Source organism: Vanellus vanellus (genome assembly GCF_965231255.1).
Source record: "Vanellus vanellus genome assembly, chromosome: 11".
In the NCBI taxonomy this organism is placed as follows: Eukaryota; Metazoa; Chordata; class Aves; order Charadriiformes; family Charadriidae; genus Vanellus; species Vanellus vanellus.
In genome coordinates this window covers 20,714,956-20,741,435 of record NC_138916.1, presented here as the reverse complement: position 1 = coordinate 20,741,435, position 26,480 = coordinate 20,714,956, and the positions used below count along the sequence as shown (strand labels likewise).

At 40.3% G+C, this 26,480-nt stretch overlaps 1 protein-coding gene across 1 annotated transcript in view; it reads left to right on the top strand.

Annotated features, from left to right (window-relative positions):
- Positions 1-13,499, top strand: part of LOC309676054 (insulin-like growth factor 1 receptor) — a 34,735-nt gene extending 21,236 nt beyond the window's left edge. Inside the window, exon 2 of the mRNA XM_082488508.1 lies at positions 12,135-13,499. Within this exon, the coding sequence (XP_082344634.1) occupies positions 12,135-12,691 (557 nt within the window). The 3' untranslated portion in view covers positions 12,692-13,499. The remainder of the gene's footprint in view (positions 1-12,134) is intronic.
- The last annotated feature ends 12,981 nt before the right edge of the window (positions 13,500-26,480 follow it).

Here is a 26,480-nt window from a genome sequence, read left to right as displayed (position 1 = left end):
CTGCCAGAGGATGAATAGTAATTCTCCTGCTTGCTCTACCATTCCAATCCTCTTCTAATAAAAGTGGCTATTGTGATAATAATTGCAGTTGCCAAGCAATAGAATTCAGTACAGCTAGGCTGATTAAATACCTAAACTATTTTGTTAACCAGAATTATAGCGTTGTGCATCACCCATAGTGCTCATAGGCAGTGTCTAAAATCCTGCATATAGGGTTGGTAACCTGATGTCTGGGTGGTATGTAAATGTAAAATGGAGAGTATGGGCTGAAATGTCACCTTGAACTTAAAAGCCAAGTGTGAACGCGTGACTGGGAGTAAACATTCAAGGAGATGTGTATTTAGGTGTTTTTTTAATTTCCACTATTTTACAGTGAATGTCAATTAATTGCTGAACAGAAGATCTGCATAGATGTATTGAAAATCCTATACTTAGGATCGGAAGCTTTTCTTTATCTTCAGAGAAGTGAAAACCTTGGAGTTCTGGTAGTCTGGTAGTTTACTGTGTGTAAAAGGGCTCGTTTTCCATGCTTAACACTGTTTATTTGGTTGCTTCTCACCTGTGTGCTTTAAGGGTGCTTTGTTTGTGGCAAGACTCACCTTGACTGGTATCACAGAGGTGTTTTGTTTTCTTTTTATCCTGGTTATTGTGCTGTGATGCCCCCGAGACAATAAATAACCCTGTGTGAATGTTGTTGTTCTACTATAAAGGACACTTTCCTTGTTTGGGTCGTGTTTGTGATAATAAAATCAAGTCAGAAGCATCCAATTGGCCAGAAAAGTGAGTTCATGTAAGAACTAGTGGTATAGCTACTTCTTTGGTTTATATTTGCCTTAAATTGTGTTCTGGTGCAGCTGTTTTTGTTGATAAGACCTGAACTACTTAGTCACCTTGTCTTTTGGTGCCAACCCACATGCTTTTACCTTGTATTTGAAGAGGAAAGTTCTTTTTTCAATCTGGTTACCTCATAACTGGAAAGCCCCACAGCACCTGCACGTATGTAATTTAATACCTTTAAAGTCCTTTTTGGGGATTGCAAGTTGGTCATACTGTAACTGCCTTGAGAAAGCAGGTTACAGCATGACCTATGTGATTTTAAGCAGGGTAGCTGCCCTGTGAAGGGAGGAGTGGGAGGGCTCTCTGTTCTGTTGAAGAAAGTTTCATAGCACTGTCTTTCTCCTCTGCAATTAGATGATTTTTTTTAATTTTTTTAAACTGTCTTAAACCTCTGTTCAGGTGGAACTATGGGATTAATGCAAGTCTTAGTTCGGTTTGTTAAAACAGAAATATTACTATGGAAGGCCAGAGAATGTAGGATTTCTGTGTTTCATCACGTAAGAGATGGTTAGCACAGGATAGCAGGGCCACGTGTTGCATATTATTAAGAGTAATATCATCAGACTTCTAATTTTTCTGTGGATCTAAGTATAAATTCTGATGACTCTATTAAATCCTTTAGTTGACCATTATGGATACAATTATATGTTATGATACTGTTTTGTCAATTTGCTTCTAATGAAGCCTAAATGATCTGGCTTGGTTGGCTGATTATTTTTCAAAAATTGAAAAAAAAATCTAAAAAAACTTTAAAGAGAGGAGGGTTTCCTAGATTACTGCAGGATGGCAACTCAGCAGGCAGCTAAGAACATAGTGAAGTTTCCTTAAATGTGAGTTTGTGAGCCCAACGCATGATGAATTTTCATTCTGGAAGAACTGGCTGCTTATCCTGACTCCCTAAGTGTGTATCCCGTAGGTTTCTGTCAGCCAGTCGGGAGTCGTTTGGATGTGTAGACAACAGTTTTAAAAATAAATAAAATCATGTGCACATCTCTTTTTTTTTTTTTTTTTTTTTTTTTTTTTAAGGTGGAGAAGAACATTCCCCAGGAGAGACAATTTCTGTTAAGCTCTATTGTCATGACAGACTGTGAAACACAAAGTCAGTGTTATAAACAGCTTGTAATTTCAGACTTCCATTTTTGCTTTAGCAGGCATTACTGGCATCGGTTTAAATGTTATTATCACAGTTAAAAAAATGTTGTACTCTCATAGTTATTGATCATAACACGCCACCTACTCACTTCTATGTTATGTATTTTGTATCGAATGGCATGATCTTATTTTGTGGTGCTGTCAGAAAGGTGATAATGCAGGGTAAGAAAGAGTACAGAGGTTTGAAGTCTGTCTGTCTTCCTGTGAGGATGGGGCTCATCTTTAGTGATTTAGGCATCACTTGCTTTCTTCTGCAGTTTTTTTTTCGTTTGACTTTGACAATTTTCTCACAAGCTGGCAAATTTGACCATACTGTGACTCTGAAGTGTTGCCGTGTAGTTTATGGAATTATTCTGCAGTTGCATTCAGCTGGTGCTTCAAACAGCTTTCCCTTCCTTGTAAATACACAGAAACATCTCGCCAGAGGTTCGCATGTTCAGCTCCAGCCTTAACACTCAAATAATGGCTTTCAATGTTTGAAATATACTAGTCATTAATGGGTGAGGAATTTATTGTAGGTTTGATCTTTCTGATAGATTTTTGTCTTTTTTCTTCTTCTTTGGTTGAGTGGCAGAGAATCTTGCAGGCGTTTTCCATAACCTGGGCACTGCAGATCAGAGTTTAATGTTTGGTGGTACTTTTACTTGGTTTGATAGCCCAGGGTTCTGGGGTGATCATGCAAGCTCAGCCACTTGAACGTTACTAGCTCTATAGTAGCTTCCTCCATTTTTGCCCTGTGTACCCATGAAGACAAACAGAAATCTGTGCCAACTGAGCCACTTGCTCATGTTAACGCTGTTTCAGTAGTAGGAGGTAACAGATGTGGCTTTGGAGGAACCCCTGAGGGATGTGCTGGGTCAGTACAGTCTTAGTGAGAGAGGGTTAATTCAGGGATGACTTTGTCATGAGGATGCTTTCACGTGAGCTAGGCTAAATCTAGACCTACTTGCTCTGGTGAGCTGTGTAGAGAAGGCATCAATCAATATTATTAAAGGGATTCAGTTCATTTTGTTGGCTCCATTTTTGCTACGCTGCTGTTCCTGTTGACATTCAAAGTAAAATGTTGGCAGAGAGAAAGCAAGTGAGATGAGGGACAGAAGAATGATTTATTCTGAAAATTTTTTTTGTCTAAACTTATGGGGAACTTGGAGGAAGTTCATGGAAAGCAGCAATGCCAGAGATATCTTTAGCCAATGACATCTGAAATTGCAGGAGCAAAAAGGCGGAGCCAGTTTGAGTTTGAGATGTGGGTTGTAGTCCTTCTGTGTGTTATTTTTGTGAATGTTTTGTTCTGGTCAGCTTGGTAACACAGTGGCCCTTGGATTTGGAATATATAGTTAGTAGAGTGGTAAAAGAGAAAATTAAAGTAGGACGTGTATTTTTCTAAGGGCTATGGGAGACAACGAGAATGGAGAAAGGGAATCCAGTTGCTTTTTGAGGTGTTTGGGCCAAATTTGATGGGCCTCTTGTGACACCACTTTTTCCTTCCGAATCTGGGAGAAGAATTCTGTAAAAGGTTGTTAGGAGTGATGAGTGACACAAGGTAAATTAATGATAATAGACTATATTTCTCAGAAATGACAAGGAATGTTGCAATATAATCTCCGGTCCCTTGAGTGTTTAGAAGATCATAGTGGTCTGGCTTTGTCCTCTAAAGCTTAACTTTTAATTAAATGAAGAAAAACCCCAAGCCCTCTTCTTGTTTATACATCTAATGCACAGGAATGTTGTTGAAACTTATATTCAAATGGAGAGAGTTGTTTTTTGTTTGGGTTTGACTGTTCCATGTTTTGCAAAGATGTCAGTGTTGTGCTAGTGCTAGAAATACAGAAGTTGAAATTCAATTACATACTTGCGTAGCAAAAGCTTAAATGGTTGACGTTTTCTGGATTGTGGGGTGCCTTTTACCTATTCTCCCCCCCTCCCACACAGCCAGATGTAACTTCATAAAATCTTGGTAAATGTAAAGCAGTTTATGTAGCATATTCGCTGAAGAGGAGTAGTTCAGTGGTTAGGGAGACAGATTGAATCATGTGGTGTACATTTAGTTCCCTCCTTGTTACCGGTTCTGACATCCCAAGAGGTAATAGAGAAGCTGGCTTCCCTGGGAAGAGATCTAGTGATTGATGTGACACATGCAGGATAGGTGAGCTTAGAGAGTACAGAAATTTTGTGGGAGGTTGTGTAAGTACATTAAAGACACTAAAATATATATTTCATTCATAGTGTCACTACGAAGGCAAAACCAAGAGCTCAGTGGGTGGTGGAATCCTGTGTTAATGTAAAGTGTCATAAGCAATCTCTCCAACCACTGATTTCTGTGAACTCCACATTTAATTTCTTCTTTGCATAGTATGCAATTAAAGAATCCTTAGACTTCTCTAGTAATTTTTTTCCCCTGCGTCTGCAGATGGTGCAACTATGCTGAAACTTTTCATGGGTTCGAAGGGAAATTGTGGTTGCTAATTGGTTCCTTCCAAGTGTTTTTACCTTTGCCTTCCAAGTCTTGCAGTGAAACTAGAGGGGCAAACTAGGCTTATGACCAGGCCATGGACTGCAGTACTTCCCTGTTCAGAGATGAGTGAATAAAAACACTTAAAGATTTTTCTTCTTCAGGGCTGTATGACAGTCGTGATGGTTTTCTTAAAACAAGTGTAATACTTAGCAGTAAGAATGAAGAGAGAGGTTAAGGTCAAGTTCTACTTTTCCCTGTTTCTAATCTGTGTAGGGTAACATTTTCAGACTATTCCCTCTCTGTTTCCACTGATGTGTCCAGCTTCCCTTCTGAGCAATTGCAGTTGGGTAGAAAAGAGGCTCCTTTGAGATCTGCTGGTGGGCTTAGTTTATGTTTAGTTCCTTTTTCCTAACCTGATTCAAACCAATTTTCCAGATAACATGGAGATGAGGGTGCTGTCATCAGCCAAAGTTGTTCTTTAACTTTTAAGTGTCAGCAAGGAATTTTTTTTGAGCCACTGGGGTTTTTTCCTATGTGCCAGTGTCCTGGTTCCGGCAAGGATGGGGTTAATTTCCCCAAGGAGCCGGCAGGGGAGGCAAGTATTCCATCCCACGTGACCCATGCCCGGCTATAAGAGGCGCTAGCCGGGGAGGGGGAGGCAGTCGCCACTCCGGGGTGGGCCGCGGCCGTGCGGGTCTGTGCGCTTCGCGGCGGTACTGTAATCGCGTTCTTGTATTCCTTTATCGGTGTTATTGTTTTTCTTTCTTCTTCCCTTTGTCTGTTCTGTTAAATTACACTGTTTCAACCCACGAGTTTTGCCCTTTTCTGCCGATTTTCCCCACAGCTGTGGGAGTCGAGCGAGCGGCTGCGTGGTTCTTTGTTGCTGGCTGAGGCCAAACCACGACAGCCGGACAACCCCTCTATTGAGTTGATCCCGTGTATAGGCAATGTGCAGGCCTAAATCCATCAGGCCTAAATCCATGCAGGTCTAAATCCAACCAATGCAATAAACATGGTGTTTGTTGTTATGAGAGAGGGGTGGTAACTGTGGAGATGCTTGCCTTAAAAAGGACACTGCATGCTGTGGATCTGGGATGAGGGCTACTGTCTGCAGCCATATTCAGCAGCTGCTTTGGACCCCCTCTTTTTTTTTTTTTTTTTTTTTTTTAAATAAGGACCTGCCATAGATTAAAACTAAAAAAATACATGGTGAAAATGAAGTGGCTCTGGGAATAAATAACGACACTGTTCAGAAGATGTGCTGATCTACCAGAAATACCCATAGGTCTGAGCTGACATTACTGAAGGATGCCGTGGTCAAGCCCCTTTGGAGGGGTTTGGGAGAGTGTGGTGTTACTGTGTGCAGTAACATCAGCTCTTCTCTGACCATGAAGTAGCAGTAGCTGTCTGGGAGAGCAAACCTCTCATTGAAGTAGAGTGTGCTCAGAAAAAGCCATTATTGGCAAAGTGAGAATTTTCCGGTGGTGGTGTGAGCAAGCTACTCTGCTAAAAGTAGAACTGGCCACAATTGTTTTTTGTATTAGGCCTTGCAGTTCCTTCTTTGCGTAGGAAATCATCCAGGGCTGATGGTAACATACTGTACTTGTTACCACTGTACAGAATTTCAGGGTAGATGAGAAGTTGAGCAACCTCATGCCCTCCCTTAAAGGAACCCTTTTGAACCTTGTGGATCACAGACTTTGTCCTCAGAATGGGTTTTTTAACCCCTGGGCAGGAGGACAATACGGAATTGGAACAAGTTGTGCACCTTCAAGTGCTTGCTTTCAGCAACCAGTGTAAGGGGATATGTTCTGGGTTTTTTTTTTGTTTTGTTTTGTTTTTTTTTTTTGTTTGTTTGTTTAAATGGAAGAGCTGAAGGTGTCCAGGCTCCTCATTTAAGATAAAGCTTTGCACGTCTACTCTGAAGTAAAAGATGCAGTTTTCACAGAAGGGAAGTCAAAAGACTGGAAACAAAGGGAAATCCTCGGTTGCTTTGTTAACACACCATGAGTATATAAAACAGGAGAAGGGTGAATGGGAGTTGATTTAAAGATTGCTAGTTAGATGTTAATGGCAAGCAATCTATCCTGATTCTCATTTCAGAAACGCACAGGCTGAACAAGTCTCTGTTGCCAGGGAAAGCCTGACCCAGCTGGAGCAGACTTAGGTTGAAAAGGCCTTAGACTTGCGAAAGGGTTGTGCTGGGATGACTCGATGACTCAGAGCTGACTTTGGTGTTGCTTTGCCTAAGAGTTTTTTGGTGGTTGGTGTTTTTTTGTTTGTTTTGGGCGTTTTTGTTGGGTTTGGGGTTTATTTTTTTTGGTGTTGAGGGAGCCAGATAGTGATGGTTGCTCCATCTTTTGACTTCTGGCTGGTTGGCAGGATACTGGGACCATTCAGTGTAGTACAACTTTTTAACATTACCCAGAAAAGTAAAGGGCCAAAGGCAAGGCTTGAAATGTGAAGGTGTGTATTTTTCTAAGAAAAATGTAACCAGTTGTGTTTCTTTAGAACTCTTAAATGGGGTAACTGGGAGGAATAAAAAATTTGCAAGCAAGAACTACACCGCAATGAAGTGGTTTGTAGGAAATCAATTCTTCTCTTGTTAAAAAAGCGAATGTGTGAACTGTCAATCCTGCCCTCTAACACCTTAGTATTGATAACAAATTAACTGCTGTGAAGGTATGTACAGCTGTGACAGATGCTGTAGCAAGCAGAAGTTGCATTACAGGCTGTCGAACAGCAGCCTTTCTGCTGAATTGTCTTTCGTAGCATGCCATCTTGCAGAAAGAATGGTTCCTTTGAAACACTGGAGGGCAACAGGCAAGCTCTTTTAGGAGTAGCTAGTGACCTGAATAACTAGCGGTATGTAAGAAGAATAAAGACCTGCTGCATGGAGTAAATTATTATTTGATGATAAATGATGATTATATAGCAGGTGTTTCTCAAGGTGGCAAGGTTCTTCTCCATGTCAAAACGTATTTTTCTGATCAAAAAGAGCATTAGCAAATTGTAGTTAAGGTCGAGAAAAAACTACTGGATCACTGTACCCTGAGCTCTTTGTGCCACATGCAGCTTTGCTTTAGTCTGCCCAATCTGTGTGTGCTCAGTAGTGTCAATGTGCTACCTGTGTGCTATGCAGTGTGCGTGTTTGTTCACAGCCTCTGCTCTGCTCCTCGGTGCCCCAGCCTGCAGCAGCGCTTAGAAAGGAGGCTTGCCAGGAGATTCTGCCAGATTAAAGAATAGGCTGCAGGTCGCATTAATTACGCTCATCATATGAACCTGTTATGCGCAGTCATTTTTCCTGGTAGTTCATTGACCTGCGTCTCAGTTACACGATCAGGCTTGGATCTGTCCTCTGACTAGGAACGGGCTGCAGATCCTCAGAAAGACTGTGGTGTGGAGTGGGTTTTTCTGTTACCTTTGAAAGTTTACCTGTCCTGTAGCTTGCCCCTGAAAAGAACATCACAAGCGAGCTTCTTGTTCGATAGTAAGTGAAATCGGTTACTTTTGGACTAAAGCGCTACTTCCAGGGAGGCATTTGTGTTTGTCTAGGTAAAGAATGCATTGCTTCTCTTCGGTATTTTACTGTATTCAGGAGTTATCTTTTAAACAAATAAATATTTCTTTAAAGAACTAATTTCTCACTCAGAATTAGGTGCTTAATTTAGAATGAGTCTGAGAAATAATAGGCAGTTTAAGGAAAGGCTTGGAAATCTGTAAACAGCTGAATAAAACCAGCATGAATCTGACTATGGGTAATTATCCTGGGTATTTATAATCTACCCAAAACAAGTGGGGCAGGGCAATAAGCAGATGTTGCATTTTTATTTTCTGTTAGCGAGCAAAATAAATACATGATTTCCAATTCTGAATTGAACATGAAACAAAGGTAAGTAATACTAGTAATGTTAAAAAAACCTATAAACTGGAATATCAAAAACTGCTAAATGGAATATAAATGCTCTAAAGAGCATTTTATGTACATTTCATTCTGACAGACCAGTTTATATTGTAAATCCATATACGCTTTCTCTAAAATGGGATCCAAAGAAAACGCAGCACAGCCAAATGGAAATTGTAGTTGACTTTGAGCTCCGATTAATTTGTTCTTCATACTGTCCTTTTCAGGACAGTGAGAAAAATGTGAGAAAAAAGACGATGCATTGTGGTATAATTAACTTTCCTGAGCAATGTGAATTTTAAAAGAAATTTCTTAAAAAAAAAAATATAAATCCATCTGCTTTAATTGGAACTGTTTTATCCAAATGTCAGTATGGACCAAGATGTTTGTACTATTCCATGTTTGAGTCTCTGCAGTTCTCATTATATGCATGAAGTTCTGCAAAACATAACTCGCTAGATAAACTAATAAGTTCTTAAATCAAAAACATCAACAGCATGCTCATCTGTAATGAGTTTCTATCATTAGAGCCCACTGGACTTATCCTTTTCCGTATTAAGGGGATGGTGTTTCATAATTGAGGCAAGTGAGTGCGTGCATTTGCCATGAAGTCTAGAAATCTCATTGATTTATAAAAGCATTAAATATCTAAAATTAAGTAACTTTCAAGCTGAAACAAACATAACGCTAAAAGCAGTATGACTTTAAAGCCCAGCTTCAGAATAGACACATGAACAGATATATAACGCTTTAGTTAACAGTTGCTGCCATTTCTCTTACAAATTGTTCTTTAGGGTATTGTAACTCAGCTGTTTTTAAACCCATCACTCTGGAACCTTGCCTACAAAATGTCAGCGCAAGTGCAAATTTCATTTCTTTAAGAAAATAAAGGGCTTGGAGCAGTTAGGCTTTCTAAAATTTTATGGCAGTAAAATAAATTTTGCTACTTTTGCGTTGCCATAACAGGAACCATACTCTTCACCTTGTCCTGCCGGCAGGTAGAGACATAATCCAAAACAGTTTAATTGGGAAAAACACTCTGTGTTGCAACTTGCTTTTTTTTAAAAAAGAGAAGCCCAGAGTCGATGTGTAAATATACTCATGTTATTGTCGGGCTGCCCTTTGGGCAATGGGCACTGTCTCTTGAGGGTGGGTGGAGGGATTGTTCCTTTAGAAGAAAATTTCTGAAGTTGAAAGAAAGACAGCTTATTGAAAGAGGTTAATCTGTGTTGAGGTTGTCTTTCCTACAGATTCAGGAGAGAAGCCTGCCTTTCTACTGCATGACCAGTACATCTCTTATCAGATCTACTATCTTGGGAATTCTTTAACATTCCCCCTCTCCCATCTGGCTTCTAAAGCTGGGTAACGCCAACCCATTCACCTTTTCTAACGTTTTCCTGAAGTTAAAGCCTTGACACTATTCCAGGCAGTAGTATGCAATCGTTCTGTAGTCAGTATGTACTAAAAAGGGCATTTCCCATGGTGATGGCCAAGTGTTACTGTTTGTGCATCAGTTTTGGTGTTTAGTTGTTGTTGGTTTGTTGTTTATTTTTTTTTTTTTTTTTTCTTATGGAATGAACTTTCTTGCACATAGCTGCTTCTAGTGCAGCAAGTCACATTTTAATAGCCTCTGCTTTCAGCTTGGATTTTTACAAGAAGGAAGATTAGGTAATAGTTTGTGTACAAAACATCTGTTTCTTAAAGATCTCGCCCTGTTGTTTTTTTATGTTGTTCCTCTAACAAGAGAGTCCTTTAGTCTTAAACACTTAAAAGTCTTTAAGTCCTTGTTGGATATTAGAATTGCTGTGGTTTTAGCATGCTCATGTTCTGGATCCTTTGTTAGCTTAAGTTATTAGCCTTAGATAAGTGTTGTGGGATGGAAGGACTGCTTTCTATTGTCAGTGCAATTTCTGAATCTCTGGACAATTTGTCTGGGTTAGAATTTAAGTTTTTTGGCTCCAGTGTTTGTTTAGACCTTTTCCTTGTCTGAGGAAAAGATGTTGTTAAAATAATTAAGCCTAGCATGCATAAAAAGAGAACCTTTCCACAAAATTGAATTGCTTGGGGTTTAAGTTTTGGCTTGCTTAAATAAATTGGTGTTTTACTTTTGTTTGCTTACAAGCAACTTACTACCTATTCTGAGGAATAGGAATCTTTTTTTCCATGGTTTTCACAGAAGACCAACTCTGAGGGTTTCCAAAAACAACAGCTCTCTGCACTCCATAGTTCGTTTTACATCAAAGTGCATTTTGTGTGTCTAATTATTACATTATTAGTACACTTTTCTTCCAGCGCCTTTAAAATTTTTACAGTGATATGAGTCTAATATGGAAAGACCTGATACACAGAATTATTAGGGAATAATCCTTCTGATCATTGTTTTCTTGAGAGTGCATTGAGTTCAGTCTGCTGTTTTCAAGGGAAGTTCCTCGCTGTGATGCTGTGCGTTCTTGTAAATAAATTTATCCTGTGTTTCTTAGAACTCAGTAAACTTTTTTGTATCTTGGTGCCAAAATCAGTGAAACTTGGTTTGCTGGAACATGCAAACAGGAATTCAGTGCATTAGCTACAAGTCCAACCACTTTCTTTTCTTCCCAGTGGAAGGGTAGGGAGTGCTGACCCGCTTTCCCTGGATTTTGTGTTGTTGCTGATCCATTGCATGACTAGCATTCAAGAATTAGGGCTAGTTTGGCATGTGACCCTGGGAAGAAGGAGAGATTTGAGAAATAAGTTGTAATTTTCTGGAAAGTGTTATCCTTTATGTGCATATATCTTGGGGGGGGGGGGGGGGGGGTAAATTAGTAACATAATGACCAGCGTTGTTTGAAGTTGTTTGAAGTCAAGTTGCTGAACCTCTGGTCTGGTCACACATCATGATGTAATTTGAAGCCAGGTGTGCAAATGCATTCAGTTTATGCCTTTTTTACTGGGATCGTAATCACCTCACTTCACCTGCTGTGGTGAGACCCCACCTGGAGTACTGCGTTGAGCTCTGGAGTCCTCAGCACAGAAAAGACACGGACCTATTGGAGTGGGTCCAGAGAAGGGTCACAAAACCAATCAGTGGGATGGAGCACCTCACCTATGAGGACAGGCTGAGAGAGTTGGGGTTGTTCAGCCTGGAGAAGAGAAGGCTCCGGGGAAACATCACTGCAGCCTTTCAGTACTGAAAGGGGGCCTGTAAGAAAGATGGGGACAAACTTTTTAGCAGGTCCTGTGCGATAGGACGAGAGGTGGTGGTTTAAACTAAAAGAGGGTAGATTTAGACTAGATACAAGGAAGGCATTTTTTACAGTGACCTAGGTTGCCCAGAGAGGTGGGAGATGCCCCATCCATCCCTGGAAACATTCAAGGTCAGGTTGGACGGGGCTTTGAGCAACCTGATCAAGGTGAAGATGTCCCTGCTCATTGCGGGGGGAGTTGGACTAGATGATCTTTAAATGTCCTTTCCAACCTATAACTATTCTATAATTCTATCTTTATGTTCCTCAATCTAATGCAGCTCTTTTCAACAACAATAATAAAACAACATTTCTCTGTCTGCTGAAGAATTGCAGATAGCTCGCATCTCTGTGCTGTCTCTGGTAGTGTTTATAGTGATAGGTTAAATGAGATGAATATTCAATGTAGGTGTAAATCAAGAACTCATTTCCTATTTTAACATTGCAACCTAATTAAGAAGTTGAAAAATTGTATGGCCATCAGAATATCCTGCTTGCATTCCAGTTTCAAAAGGCTTCAAAACGCCTTATTTACTAACTTTCCTGTCTCCTTTTATATTTTCAGTTTGCGGGCCAAATGTTGACATTCGCAATGATATCCATGAGCTGAAACGCCTGGAGAACTGTACGGTAATTGAGGGTTTCCTTCAAATTCTGCTCATCTCTAAAGCAGAGGATTACCGCAACTTTCGCTTCCCAAAGCTCACTGTCATAACTGACTATTTGCTGCTGTTCCGTGTGGCAGGCTTGGAAAGCCTCAGTGATCTCTTCCCCAACCTCACAGTCATTCGTGGGAGGAACCTCTTCTACAACTATGCCTTGGTTATCTTTGAAATGACAAATCTTAAAGAGATTGGGCTTCACAACTTGAGGAACATAACCCGCGGGGCCATACGGATTGAGAAGAATTCTGACCTGTGTTACCTCTCCACGGTGGACTGGTCTCTCATCCTAGATGCAGTGTCCAATAACTACATTGTTGGGAATAAACCTCCAAAGGAGTGTGGGGACTTGTGTCCAGGAACAATGGAAGAGAAGCCATTGTGTGAGAAGACGTCTATTAACAATGAGTACAACTACCGCTGCTGGACCACCAACCACTGCCAGAAAAGTAAGATTTGAGTAGATCTATGTTTTTGTTACCTCTTTCTGAAGTAAAGATTTAATTTTGTGGTTTTATTTTAAGCTCTTTAGCAACTTAAACTTTTCTTCTAGTCATATGTAGTCCACATAATGAGTTATCCAGAATAGATTCCTCCTCAACCAGTAAAGGATCATATCACTTGATTGAAAAAAAAAAAAAAAAAAAAAAAAAAAAACAAACCACAAACCAAAACCAACAACAACACAACACAAACTTTATGGGTTACTTCCCCATGGAAAAGATGGAAAGTAAGTGTAGAACTAAAGCCATTATAGCAAAGCTGGAACCAGTTTTAAATCCCTTGATGACTTTGGCAGGAGGTGGCTGGTGAATGCCATCTCTTCTTCCTTGCTGAAGAGACATTGCATGTGTGCCAGTCACTGCTGTACTGAAGCTGTTAACTGGACTGACTTTATTCTTTGCCTCCCTTTGCATGCACCTTCAGAAATTCCTGTAATGGTAAATTCTGTACTTAAGAACTGTTTTTACTGAAATCGGGTTGTACAGTACAGTCTGTAGTGTTGAAGAGTTTATGGATATCTTGACTCTCGGTGAAATTATCCTTGCCCGTTTTGTTCCTGTCTGGCATGACAGAGTTTATGTCTTTCTAATAGCAAGTATTAGCAAAAACAAAACCTGATCTCTTCTCGCTTTTTAAAAATAGAGTAAACAAATACATAGTTTACTCAAATAACATGATTACATGGGAGGCTTTTTGAGTTCATCCTGTAACTTAACGAAAGCTGAGCCCTGCAGTATCAGTAAGGCTTAATTACAAGTGGTTGTCACTGGGAGGAACAGTTCCTAAATTCCGCTTGCAGTCTTGACCAAAGCTGCTATAATGATAGGAAGCACCACAGTGTGAGAGAAAACAGGAACAGGGCTATCTTCAGGTTACCTTCATTTGGGGATGCTGTTTTTTCTAAAGTGGGTCATTGGCTGCTTGTGAAGCCCTCATGTTCAATTAAAACTGAAATTAAAATACTTTGTAGGGCAATTTTTGTCAACACATGCCAAAAAAATATCTGAAAAAAGGCATTTTTAGGGCTGTGCTTTTTTCAATACTTCTTACGGGAAATAAAATTTGTTTTTAAGCAAAGAAAAGAAGACCCCTCAGCCTGTAACTGGGAGATAGTAATTTGTCCACGGTGAGGGAAGTGAGCTGTGTTGCTTTCTTACCATGTGTTGCTATGAGTTGTTAGGCTTCTGCAGGTCAAATTTATGTCTTCATTAAAAGAGTAACTCAGTGTAACTTTGTTGTCTACAGAGGGTGACTTAGGTGATTCCTGTGCAACCTCGTTGCTGTTACTGGTTTGAATGAATGTAACTAGAGTGTATTTGATGAGATATAACAACTTAAGTTGCTTTCTGTTGTGTGCTGGGGCTATTTGGAGTAGGCAAAAGTAATGTGCAAGAAAATCTTGTTGGCTTCTAGGGGAGTGTTAAAATAATTTGGATCCTGAATGCATGTGAGAAGATACCTGTTTAAATAAGGTGAGGTCATAGTAATACTGTGATGGCAGCACTTTTAAGGCAAGGGTGTAGGTAACGTTTTTCTTTTCCTATATGCTTTCATCTTCCTTTCATGGGATATTGTGAAGAAGAAAGCAAGTATTAGAAAAGAGCCTTGAAAGGCTTGTTAAGAGCATTGCACTGTGGAAAAACTGTAGGTTTAGAGTATCTTAGGACGGAGAGCGTGTAAAGAAGTGATCGAGTTCTAATCAACAAAAGGAGTGAGAAAGGTGGACCTATTTAATCTGTTTGTCATAATAAGCCACTGATGTCAAGCAGTAAGACTTTAAATTTGCCAGCCATCCATCAAAAAAAAAAAAAAACCAAACCCAAAAGTATTCCCTTTCTAAAGAACAGCGAGGGAGGTATAAACGTGCAGTTGGCCAAAAGGAAGCTTTTTGTCTATGCTGCTAGATTGCTTGGACGCTTTGGCAATGAACTCCTGATCTGGAGAGGACTGCTGCAGTACAAAATTACACAACACATGAAAAAGAATAGAAGCAAGGACTTTTAAGTTGTTGAGCGTTTCAATCTGCATTTTCCTACCAGTAGAGATATGTGTTATTTTCCAGGGAATATTTTTCTAGTGTAGTATCTAATTTAACCCTGACATTCTCTTTGTGCGTCACAGTAATGTTAAAATGAAGATGCTGTCTATCACTCAGGGTTCCTTTATGCCTTTTTATTTTTCTGCGCTCTGGATCTGTGGAGGAGTGTATATTAAATCTCTTTTGTCCTTGTTTAGGTTTTATGCTGAAAGATCTCAAGTTGGTGGGTAAATGTTGTGTGGGAACACTTAGTACTTTAAGTAGCCTGGCTTCTGTTTAGTTTTGCTGTTGAGTGGAAGTTGGTTTTTTCCTTCTTTTTCTTGCTCACAAACAAAGGAAGAACCCCGTGCTTCCTTCAATATAACTTGTGCAGGAACAATGTTGAGGGTGGAGGGAGGACAGAGGGAAGGATATGCTGTGTTTCACTTAGAATAATCCATTGATGTTTCTGTAGTAGAACAAACTACAAAGAAGCTGTAACTTTTAAACTTTTTTATTTTTTTAAGGTTCAGCGTAAAGCGTCAGGGGCTCTTCTGCCGTTTTTGTTGCCCTGGTTTCTGTGTAGTATACATTCCTTTACCTTTGAGTGCCCCAAGGCAGCAGCCTTAGTAGTTTGCTCACTTTGGAGCTGCAGTGTGCCGTGTTGGGTTTGGCATGCTGTCATCTCTCCGACTTGCACCTACTTTGCTTTTGGCATATCAAATGCCAGCTGTACTTCACTTGGGTTGCAGATCCACATAGAAGAATCCCTCAAGATAAAAGGACAGTACTGAAGCTGTTTGCATCAGTGGTTATGCTTTGGGGCACAGGTAGAGATGGAAAAGATAAAAACTGAGTGTCCAGACATACAAATAAGATTATGGCCTTCTGTTTTTCTTTCTGGCAGTTGTGACTGCTGGAAATGTTTATGGAAGCTGCCTGCATCTTGCTCAGCGATTGATGTGAGAACCAGAAAAACTGTTCCTGCTGTACCCCTTGAAAGACTAGTCTCTTGACATGCTTGCTTTGCCTGTCTGTTGGTCTACTGTAAAAAAAAAAAAAAAAACAAAAAAAAACCAAAAAAAAAACAAAAAAAACCCACACCACTTTTGTTGTTTTCTATATTCCTTTTGCTGATGACTAAGTTTTGAGGTCTGCTGCCTTAGCTTTGTAAGCCTGCAGAAACCAAATGTAAATTACAACCTTGAAAGCCTGCCTGGAAGTTCAGGAATCTTAACCTTTGTCTTGTTTTTTGAACAAGTCCAGCTAATGCTTCCTAAGATGCTGTTGCATTTGCTGGGGGCATAAGAAATGAACTAGGCAAACTGTTTATGTGGGAAAGTAAGAACAAAACTAGCAGTGATCCATATATAAGATCTATGGTGTATGGGTCTTTTTTTTTTTTTTTTTTTTAACTTCATCTTAATTATTCGTCCGCTTTCCATCCACCCCCCCAGTTAAGCTGGAGATGCTTTCTGTCAAGTATTAGCTGAAATCCTTCCTTTCCTACTCACACAGAAGAAAAACTAGGGGTCTAGTTGTGGGGAGGACAGATTGTTAATACCCACTCTGAAGGGGTAATGGCTTCGACTGCAGCTTCTATGTGAAAGGACAAGGGCACAGTCCAGAAGTCTGGGTCTTCCTTTTGTGAGAGTAGGTTATATTGCTGCACAAAGGGGATGAAATAGCCATGCTTCCCATAAAAACAATGAAGGTGAGTATCTGAAGTGCATGAGGGACCTTTAAGATTAGATTTGCCGCTAGCATAAAAAAAAGTAGGTTTAAATTTGCACTGTAGAGAGAACACGGATTAGGGCCATAAGCATTAAGCACTTGTTTTCAAAGAGGCAAATTTGACATGAAAAACAATAGCTCACGTAGACTGCACTTCACAATACAACAGAAGAAAACTTTCAGCTTCCAAATGTGTGAAACTGTAGACCGTGGAAAAGGCATGTGGGATTTGGACGCTGGTAAAGAAGCAGATGGCAGCTAAGCACAAAATGTTTTTAATGAAAATGTATCTTTATTTCTTTTTGAATTGGTTTGACAGTGGCCTGAAAAGATATGGTGTATGTGGGGAACAAGAAACAGGAGGGAGAGAATGACAGTGAGTGGGAAGAGTGGTCCATATGTACCTTCTACTAAAATGTTTAAACATATGGAGACAGTAACATGATGTATTCTCACAAATATTCGGAATCTGCTCCTGTTTGTTTACACGGAGCTCAAAAGATAATGCAGTAGAGTGGTATCGTTTGACATAGCTTCATTGACTTGTGCAGTACTTCCCAGTGTACACCATCTGGGAATCTGCTCCCTGTTGATTCAGCAGAGTAGTGGAGAAAACCATGTGCTGGGATTGGTTCCCCCCCCCCCCCCCCCCTTCTCTCCTTCTTTTTTCCCTCTCTCTGAGGAGTATTTGCTATGTTCCCCTCTCCTTTAGAAATATTGAACATAAATGAACAATGTAGACATGAAGAGAGAGGCAGAAGTTGGAGCCAGAGGTGCCAAATCAAATTGCACTTACTTTGCTTTGAATTACATCTGCATGTTTTTCTCTGTTGCTGCTTCATTTAAGTTTTTTTTGTGTTTTTTCTTAAACCCTGAAATATAGTAGAGATTGTGTATATCAGCAGAGGACAACACGCTTTAAAAGTTTTAACCTTTTAGCAAGTAAATTTTATATGTTGTAATGTTAGGTGAAGCTGGTTTGTGTAACGCCAGTCCTACCTTTGTTGGGTTAAAAAAAAAGAGTGTCATATAAACCTGAACATATTTTGAAATGGACAGGTTCTTTGTCCATTTGGTTGGTAAGCAGACTCTCCAGCAAATAAACATCTTCTGAAAGGAATACACAGAAGGATAGGGAAAAAAAAAAAATTGTAAAAGGCACAGTTGGTGTCACTGAGTTAGAAAAATCTGGAGCACGTTAAAAAAAAAATTTTGTTAATGTTTTCATTCTGAATGAAGTTTTTTCCTGACTTTCACTCCCCTCCTGAGAAGCCTGCTTTGCAGCCAGAGGTTTCCCAGAATTTTTATTATGGCTGCGAGAGCATATTTAATTAGTAAGCTGGAATGGCCGCAGAGCAGTTTAGGCCAATCTGCAGTTAATTACTGTAGCAGTGGTTTATATTCTGAGAAAAGGGCTAAAATTAAACAAATGTATACTTGCCGTTTTTCTTTGTTCTGTTGCAAAATGCCATAACCTGAGAAGAATATCTTGAATCTTGCAGTCTGCACTAGTCCCCAAAAACTAGGTGCTAATGTTGAATACTCATGTTGGCTTCCTAGTTTCTTGTGGCACAAAGATGTGTAGTGTTTTTGAGAGGACTTCATATTTTGGTGTTCCGTTTTCCAGTATTAAGAGTCGATGCAATTAACTAGGTCCATGAATGACACTTTGCTATGAGTTTAAAAAAAAGAAAAAACAACACCAAACAACAACAAAACAACTAACTCTTAAAAATCCTTTAAAAAATTCAGACCTTTCCCCCACTTTTTGGAATAAAGAACAAAAATAGTTAGACGTGTTCCTGTTTTTTTTTTTAAATATCTTGTGTCTTTTCTGCTCACACGTACACCCTCACACACACTTTTCTCCTTAAAAAACATCATATTTTGCACTTGCTTCAACTTGCTTTGTCAGTCCGGAGGTGTGTTTATGTTCACCAGGTGATGTGTAGCCATATCCTAGTGTGACCATCTGTGTGCCATTAGAGAAATTTATATTTCTTTTGGTATTGCTTCCGATAATGGGGAGGGGTAATCCATGTGTTGTGGAATGATGCAGTAAATGTTGCCGTGATGTCAGTGGAAGTACAACCCCTTGTAAGTGTTAGTCAAGGTGGTTAAATGTAGATGCCTATTTTTTGAGTAATATAAACTCTGTTTTGCATAGAGACCATTCTGATTTAAGAAAAATGACGGTGAGCAGTTCTAAAGTTAACCCCACACCAGACTTGCTCAAGCTAGGAAGTGGAGGCAGAGTTTTTTGTGCTTTTCGTCAATACATCTTATACTTGCAATTAAAGAAGAGTGTGCTATGATTGTCTGGCTGGACAGAAAGCCCTTCCGGATCCACACTATGCCTGTCTTTCATGGCTTCAGATTGTTGCCTCATGAAACTTTGAAATCCTGAGTAATCTTTATTGCTACTGCAGTGTGGATTTACTTGAATTGTCTCATGCCATGCAACTGCTTCATTGTCAGAAAAAACAACTATAAAAATATAACTGGAGGTCACTTACAGGAAATAGTAATTCCCTGGTTTTATGGGTTGCTTGTATGTTAATTCCTCAGTTCAGTTTCTCTGCTCTGGTAAAGGGTAGGGGAGAAGAACAATGCCAGTCCTTCTTACAAGAAGATACAGCACCATCACTGGATTGTCACACGTACAGTGTGCTGTCTTTTAATGTCCTGGTCTAACCTCTCGTTATATGGAGGCTCATGGGAGAAGGGAATGGGCTTTGTAGCCCAAGGGGCCTGAGGCTGTGGAGCAGAGGGAAACAGCAAGATGATGTCTACCATCACATTCAGTGATGCTTTCCAAGATGTTGCTTATTTATTTCAAACTTAAAAGAGAAAAAGTACTTAAATAACCCAGTAACATCCTAAAGGTAGTTCAAAGGTACTATATGTTAGTGATGTTTCAGAAGTTTGATAACCTGGTGCTAGCTAGGATTGGAAACAGAATGCTTTTGGTTTTACTTGCAGCACTGCTGCTGTTCTTAGTGACTTGCTTTCATCTTAGAGGAGGGTGAGGATGATATGTTGTTTAGAGAATTATTTTTTGTTTTACCTTCCTGTGTAGCAGTGCCATGTTAAATCTATGAAACTTGAACCAAATCTTTGGTTAGCCTGCTTAACATGGACTTCCCGGCCCCACTGATGTATATTAGACAAATGTTTGTTGATAGAATAGACAGTTGTATTGGATAGTCAATTACATGTAATGTAAGACTTTAATTTTATGATGAATTTGCAAAACAATGGGGAGCTGGGAAAAACTAGCAGCGTTATAGGGAAAATGTCAGGGAAATGTCAAGTGTAAAACCAGAAGAAAGCTGTGTTTTTTGCTGTGTTCTTGCAAATGTGGCAGGGACAAGGCAAACTCAGCCTGGCTTAGCATTTTCCACAGTTCTGTCTGTGGCTCTTACCCACACGAGGAGTCTGGCTTCTAGTGGGTTGCTAGTGCTCTGGGGATTTCTGTTTTGACAGTTAATGCTTGAATAGATGTCAACAAGGGGTGAACTGGAGCTGCAGTCTTTTTATCTTGGTGGGGGCCCTGAAAAGATCTGTCCTCCACCCAGCTGTCCATTTTCATGGAATGTATAGAAATACATCTTTTGTGATGACTGATCTAAATGGAATTTGGCTTGAAATGGGCTGAAGGAGGTTTGGAGGTGGGCATGTGAGCAAACTCACTGAACTTGCCAGCCTACTTATCATAAGAAGTAAGGGTAAAACTTAGGTTCAACCCTGGATAGGAATCATGCCCTCTAAAAAAATTTTGAATAGTAGGTGTCATTTTCCCTTTTTTCCTTCCCCAAACACATGAATGTAGGAATGAATTGTCCTTAAGCAGTTTCATAAATTGTTTTCATGTGGGAAACAAGTTTTTCAGTGTTAAACAGTGATGAAACAGCCTTTGTTTAGCCTTCCTTCCCACTAATAGTGTGACTTCCTTCTCAAGTCTGTTTATGGCTCTGAGAATTAACTTGTAATAAAAAGATGCTTGGATGATAGTATGTTAATACAGATTGTTGAATTGCCTTTTTCTTTCGAGGTGAAGTCAGCCTGGTTCAGTTGTCGGCTGTCTTCCTCCCCCTCCCCAGCAAAGTTTTCAGCGTTTGGAATGGAATGTGCATGTGCTATCAGCTGAGCGCTAAAAATGATTTAGCAAGTAGTTTGCCTACCATAAAACAGTAAGGGTTTGAGGTGCCTATAACCTGGGTTTTTAAAGCTAGAAACTGTATGCCATTCTCTTGATTATTTTTTTTTGTTTGTTTGTTTACTGTTTCTTGCTGGGCAAAGTGAACTTGTAGTTACCTGCCCAAAGCATAGTTCTGTATGCCCTGGCTAAGTATTAAATGCATTTGTGTAGCCCTTGATGATGTAGGCGAGAATGAATTCAGCACATTAATTGAGGATCCCTCTTGGACAGGCTGGTGTTTTTTGGAATTTGGTTGCTGATTTGCATGTTCAGAGGGATTTGAGAGGCAACTCAAAGTTCTGGTTGTTGTTAATTAAAGTTCAGATTATGCTCTTAGGTGGTTCAAACTCCTAGTTTGTACACCAGTGTGACCTCCCTGATGTGTTTTTTCCTTGTTGCAACATATTGGGTTTATAGCTGCTTAACTGTTCTCATCTTAATAAACAGTGTTCTTTAGCTGTTGAGACGCCTCTCTTCCAGCATACTCATCGTCCCTCCATTAATGGATTCTCTAACTTTTTACTAGCGTATCAATGGAGGGGACTGTTTCTTCTATTTCATGTTTTGGCTCCCCCCCCCCCCCCCCCCCTTTTTTTTTTTTTTTCCTGGTTGGTGTCTGAGGGATGTATATGGATGTAAAGCTTACAGTTTTGGGAAATGATGCCATTTAGGAAGCATGTTTGAAGTGTTAAGCGCGCGGAGAAAGTCTTTTATATCAATGCAGGCCTTGGGAGGAGGAGATGTTTTTCTATGTATAGAAACTTCCCGTATAGGATGGCAAGAGGAGGTTGCAGGGGGATTGCCTGTCTCTTTAAGTGGGTTTATAATTGGCTAGGAATTTTTGTCAGCTTAGTCACTGCAGCATTCAGCGGATGAGGGAAAAAAACCACAGGCCCCAACCGTTACTGGCCGTGGATAGGCTCTGTCATCCCAAAGGAATGCATGTGAACAAAACACTTTGTGCGGTGCAACCGTTGGCCTAAACAGTATTGCATTCTTAAAGCAGGCTCTGAGTCACATGGAGCAGATGGATTGTTTCACTAAAATGGAAGTTATGTATCACTGAGCACTCAGATTGAGCTTTTAAGTGTGGTTTGAATCGGTCACGATATGCGGATGTGATGAAGGGGAGTGTAAAGGTAAAAACACAAAACAAAACAAAACCCTACCCAAAACAAAACAACTAGCTCCTTGTTCTGTGGTTGAAATACTTTCTGTGGCATTAAAAAGGCAGGAAAGTCTTTCACTTCGTTAATTACTGGGCTGGCACACCGGTCTAAAGATTTCTCTCTAGATTTCGGACAGCATGGTCTTAATTCTGAGGCACTTTGTGTTCATCTAGGAAGCTTCATGCTACCCAGTGTAATCAAAAAACCCCTCCCTATTCTGTAGGGGCATGGGGCGGAAAGAAAAACACTAAATCAAACCCCGAACCTATTGGCTTGTCTCACAATGAAACCTGCTGCTCAGCTCTTCTTCCCCCACCCTGCCCAGCCTTTCGCCCTAAAATCTATCTTCAAGCTGTTCTCTCTAGTGTGCACAGTATATTGATTAGAGAGACACGTAGCTCTGTCTCTATGGGTGGTGTTACCCTTTATTTGGCTTTATCTCTTCCCTTTAAGGGATTTGAAAGGATCTGATAGGAGCCTTGCCAGTCTCCAGCCTTCCAAGCATGCAGAGGAGGAGCTGTGACTTCTGGCTAAACAAATTCAGAGCTGTCAACTGATTTTTTTTATTTTATTTATTTTCCCTCTCCTGTTTTGTGGGGAATCCTCTTTAAAGAGTGATCTAGGATTTAACAGAAAACCTGGCCTCCAGTTGGTCGATATTGACGACTGCTGTCATTTGGCGGGCTGTTGCTGTTTGGAGTGGAGTAAGTTTGGAGGTCTTAATCTGGTTATCACTAAGGCAGGTGTTTCAGAATTAGTGCCTCCCTATGTAGTATTAATTGAATCTTAAATCATTACAACACAAAGGGGAAACATTGACTAAATTCCCTTCCATCTCTGGAGCTTTCCTCATGAAGGCAGCATGTGAATAGGAACTCTCTCTTAGAGAAGATGCTTTGCTTTTTAAGTGTTTGATGAAGGCTGTTTGGCAGAATCAGAATTGACTGGTCCACGTGAAACACTACATGCAGAACTGAAATTGCAGTGAGTCACTGTCTGCTCTGCCTTTTGTGATCTGAGAGTCTGGGATAAAATACTGCAGTGGGTGTTACAGATAAAACCCAGTATGCAAATCCCTAATTCAGAGATGAAGCTTTCTTCCTCTTCTGCTCACTGCAGTTGTTTGTCTATGTACATCCATTTCTCTTCTGTAGAAGAGAAATTAAAATAATGAGTAATACCTTGCTCCAGAAAATGAAGAGAGGGGTGGCAGGAAAACACATACACCTTCCAGCAAACCAGCTGTAGATTTTGTTAAATTCAAGGGCTGATTTAGGATCAAGTTGTTTACAGGAGAATATAAGTAATTTGAATATATCTTACAGATGGAAAAATTCGTATTCTTCTCAGGCAAAGATTTTATTCTTTTCTACAATTAGGAAGCTTCTAAGTATGGTTAGAATTATCTGCACGTGGCAGATGATCTTTTTGGGAGAAAAGTGAAATATAGGTAAGAGAGAGTGAGAGGGCATTTTTGGAGTGGGGAATGCAATGGAAAAATTTCAGTATGGCAGTGTCTGGTAAAAGTGGTAGGCCACTGAAATCTGTGGTGACTGCAGGTCCCAGCCTCTACCTGCTTCTGACTTGGGAACTGGGCTGCCTGGTCTAAAAGGAACATTTTTCTCTGTGAACTGACGTTGCTGTATTACGATGCTGTTTTAATCCTACTTGGATTGTGTGCTCTAACTGTGGTGTGCTGTTAGGGCTCTGGATGCGGTGTCCGTATGCTTCCTGGTTAGATAAATTTAACATCATGCCTGTAGTACCTGAAAACTTCAAGCTGTGACACTTTCTTGCTTTTCTTGTCTAGTTACTAAATATTTATTGAAATGGTAGCTGGCCTGGGATGAGGGAGGAGGAGGAAATATTACTGAACAACACGGGGCTTACCAGTCACCATAAATGGCGCAAAGCTCTGTGCAGATCCTCCAAGTGGTGTACTTTGTTTACATTAAGCATGCTTAATAAACAAATATTTGTAATAGGATTACTTCAATGAAATTGCGTAGCAAGATGTAAAACGTTTGCTTTTCTGTATCTGCTGAGTGGGCTGCGTGATGTGACCTGTATGCAAGGGTGCTGTCTGGACAAAGAATGTCATGAGCAAGTGGACAGCTATTTTGCAGTGTTACCCTGCTCATTCTTCTAGTATCCAGGAGACATTGGAATTTGTGTGAATAACTCTGTGTCATGCATGGTTAAACACAACGCCTTAAAGCAGGAGTTAAAAAAACCCTAAAAACTACAACATCCCTACCCCCAGATGGTACTAGTAAAGGCTGAAGGAAAAGGAGAGTTCTTCCTAGCTTGTGTTCCAGGCAAGAACAGCAAGTTAGGCAGTAACTTGCCTGCATTCTCACAAGCCGTGCTCCCATCTTCCTTTTGAGACCTCTGCCTTTTCTCTCCTCCCCTTCGGATACACATTTGTGAAACTGGGAGCGTTCCCTTTGCCTGCTCAGTCCTTATCGCCGTTCTCTGCAGCAGCACAGAAATGATGTGCCTGTCTATTTCATTCTGCTGCTGCTTGGTAAACTAATGAGTAGAGGCACTGCAGCTGCCAGGAGGAATTCCTTTCCAGCAGTTTTGCGAGAAAAGTCAGCAGGATTAGGGCCTGGTTAAAACTTGATGTTTCAGCAGATCTGCTATGCAAACCATTTGGGTGAGGGAGAGAGCAACCAGAGTGGCAACCAACTTTTGCTTGAGGCAGAAATGAACTGTGGGAACAAGGAGGAGACTGTCTTGTTCTCTGTAAACCATAGTGCTGCTTAGAGCATTTTGGTGTGCTTAAGTACATATATATATATATGTACTTTTTCTTTTCTGCAACAACACCCCAAGTTACTGTCTCTCCTGGCTTAGAGGAAACAATTATTTCAAAAGCTTTTCTTAATAGCTTGCTTAATAGCCTTTTGAGCTGCTCTGATGTTTTGCTGTTTGGATGTGCCAGATCATGCATTGGATCTCACTGTTCTGGAGCACCTACTTAGTTATCTATCTAGGCAGGGAGCATTGGGGCACCTCCCAAGTATTTAAAAATAGAAATAAACATCTCATTCTCACTCTTCCTTCCTTGATTAAATTTATAGGGTTTGTGTTGGGCTTGTTTTGGTTTGTGTGGGTGAGTGGGTGTGTCTTGTGGATGAAAAAGTAATTGCAGGAGAGCTAGAGTCAAAGGAATATGTTTCTACATTAGTTTGGAAGTTGTGAGGTCTTTGGTCGTTTTACTTTCTGGAATCAGTTTACATGAAGGTTCTGCTTTCTGTGCTTTTAAGATTCCCCCCCCCCCCCCCCCCCCCCCAGTGATTCTTTTGGTTCCCCGTGACTGTCTAGTGAAATGCAGGTCCTGTGGGAGGTTGCAGTCACAGCAGTGAGAGGTAATCTCTTGGGTAGCTTGAGCCATTGCCATGAAGCATTTGAAGTGTCTGGAGAGAGACCTTGAACTGTATTACCTAGAGGAATGGGTACAGAAGGTAGATCTCATCATGGTGCTGTTGGAAAGACAGTCTGCAAACAATAGCTTTCTAGGATATGATAATTGAAGTGTGGTGATTGCAGTAGCCAATAGAGGAAGAGTATATAGATGTGATTATAGTAGTGTGTTCTTGAGTAAAATTAGGTAAAGTAGGCATTGAACTCTTTTTTTGATTTTTCTTGTTAAGTGCTTTGTTGTGCTAGTAATTTTTTTCCATTCTTGTGAAGCAGGTGTGGTTTAACCTACCTATATGCTGCAGTAATGAACACTTATACTGTTGTATGTAATATGTGGAAAATAAGATTAGCAGAAATAATAAAAACAGTGTTTGTGCTGCTGCAGATGTGAGAGCTAATGGGAGACCCAGAGGCAAGAGATGAACCAGTTAAACAGGGACCAGGCGCTCTGGTTTAGCAAGCCGTTCTGTTCTGAATGCAAGCGATGGATACAAGTTAGACAGTGATTGCAAACTTGTTTGTTTGACTCTGCCTCTGTGTTTCCTGAGCCAAGCTGTCTTAATTTTATGATGGATGTGCTTCTCAAAATGACTTCCAGATAAAACATTATCTGGACTTGAATGAATCTTACATCTGTAGCAGTCCTGTCTCTGGCTGAGGAAAGTATTACTGAGGATCTGTTCTATATGCATTTCCTTTGGAAGATGTCTAATTGACATGTTTTAGTCCCTTTTCTCACTACCTATTGTATGGGACCAGGCAAGAAAATAGTAATTGTAGAGAAAAATATTCCGGGCCAGTTGGTCTGCTTGGTATCATGCATTATAGGGGGCTGTTTGATTTGTCTTCAGCACTATGTTGTGAATTGGAGCAGTAGAAAACCTCCAGAGAAGAGTAATTGTACAAAACGCTTGAATTCTGTAGTGTTAGATAACTTTTAAATGATATATCAATGACAAACTTGTTGCTTCCTGTCAAAACAAAGGAGATGCTGATCTCTAGTTAGCTGATGTGAAAGGCCTTTGCAGATATTGATAAAACACAAAGAGTGCAAGCGATGTTCAGGAAGGCTGCCTCTGCAGACTGCTGCCCAACTGAAGTGACGAAGCAGCAGTCTTTCTTATTATTATGCACAAACCTTTTCTTACATCCCTCACTGCTGCTGTTTTGGGCTGTGCTTTGGATGGACAAACTA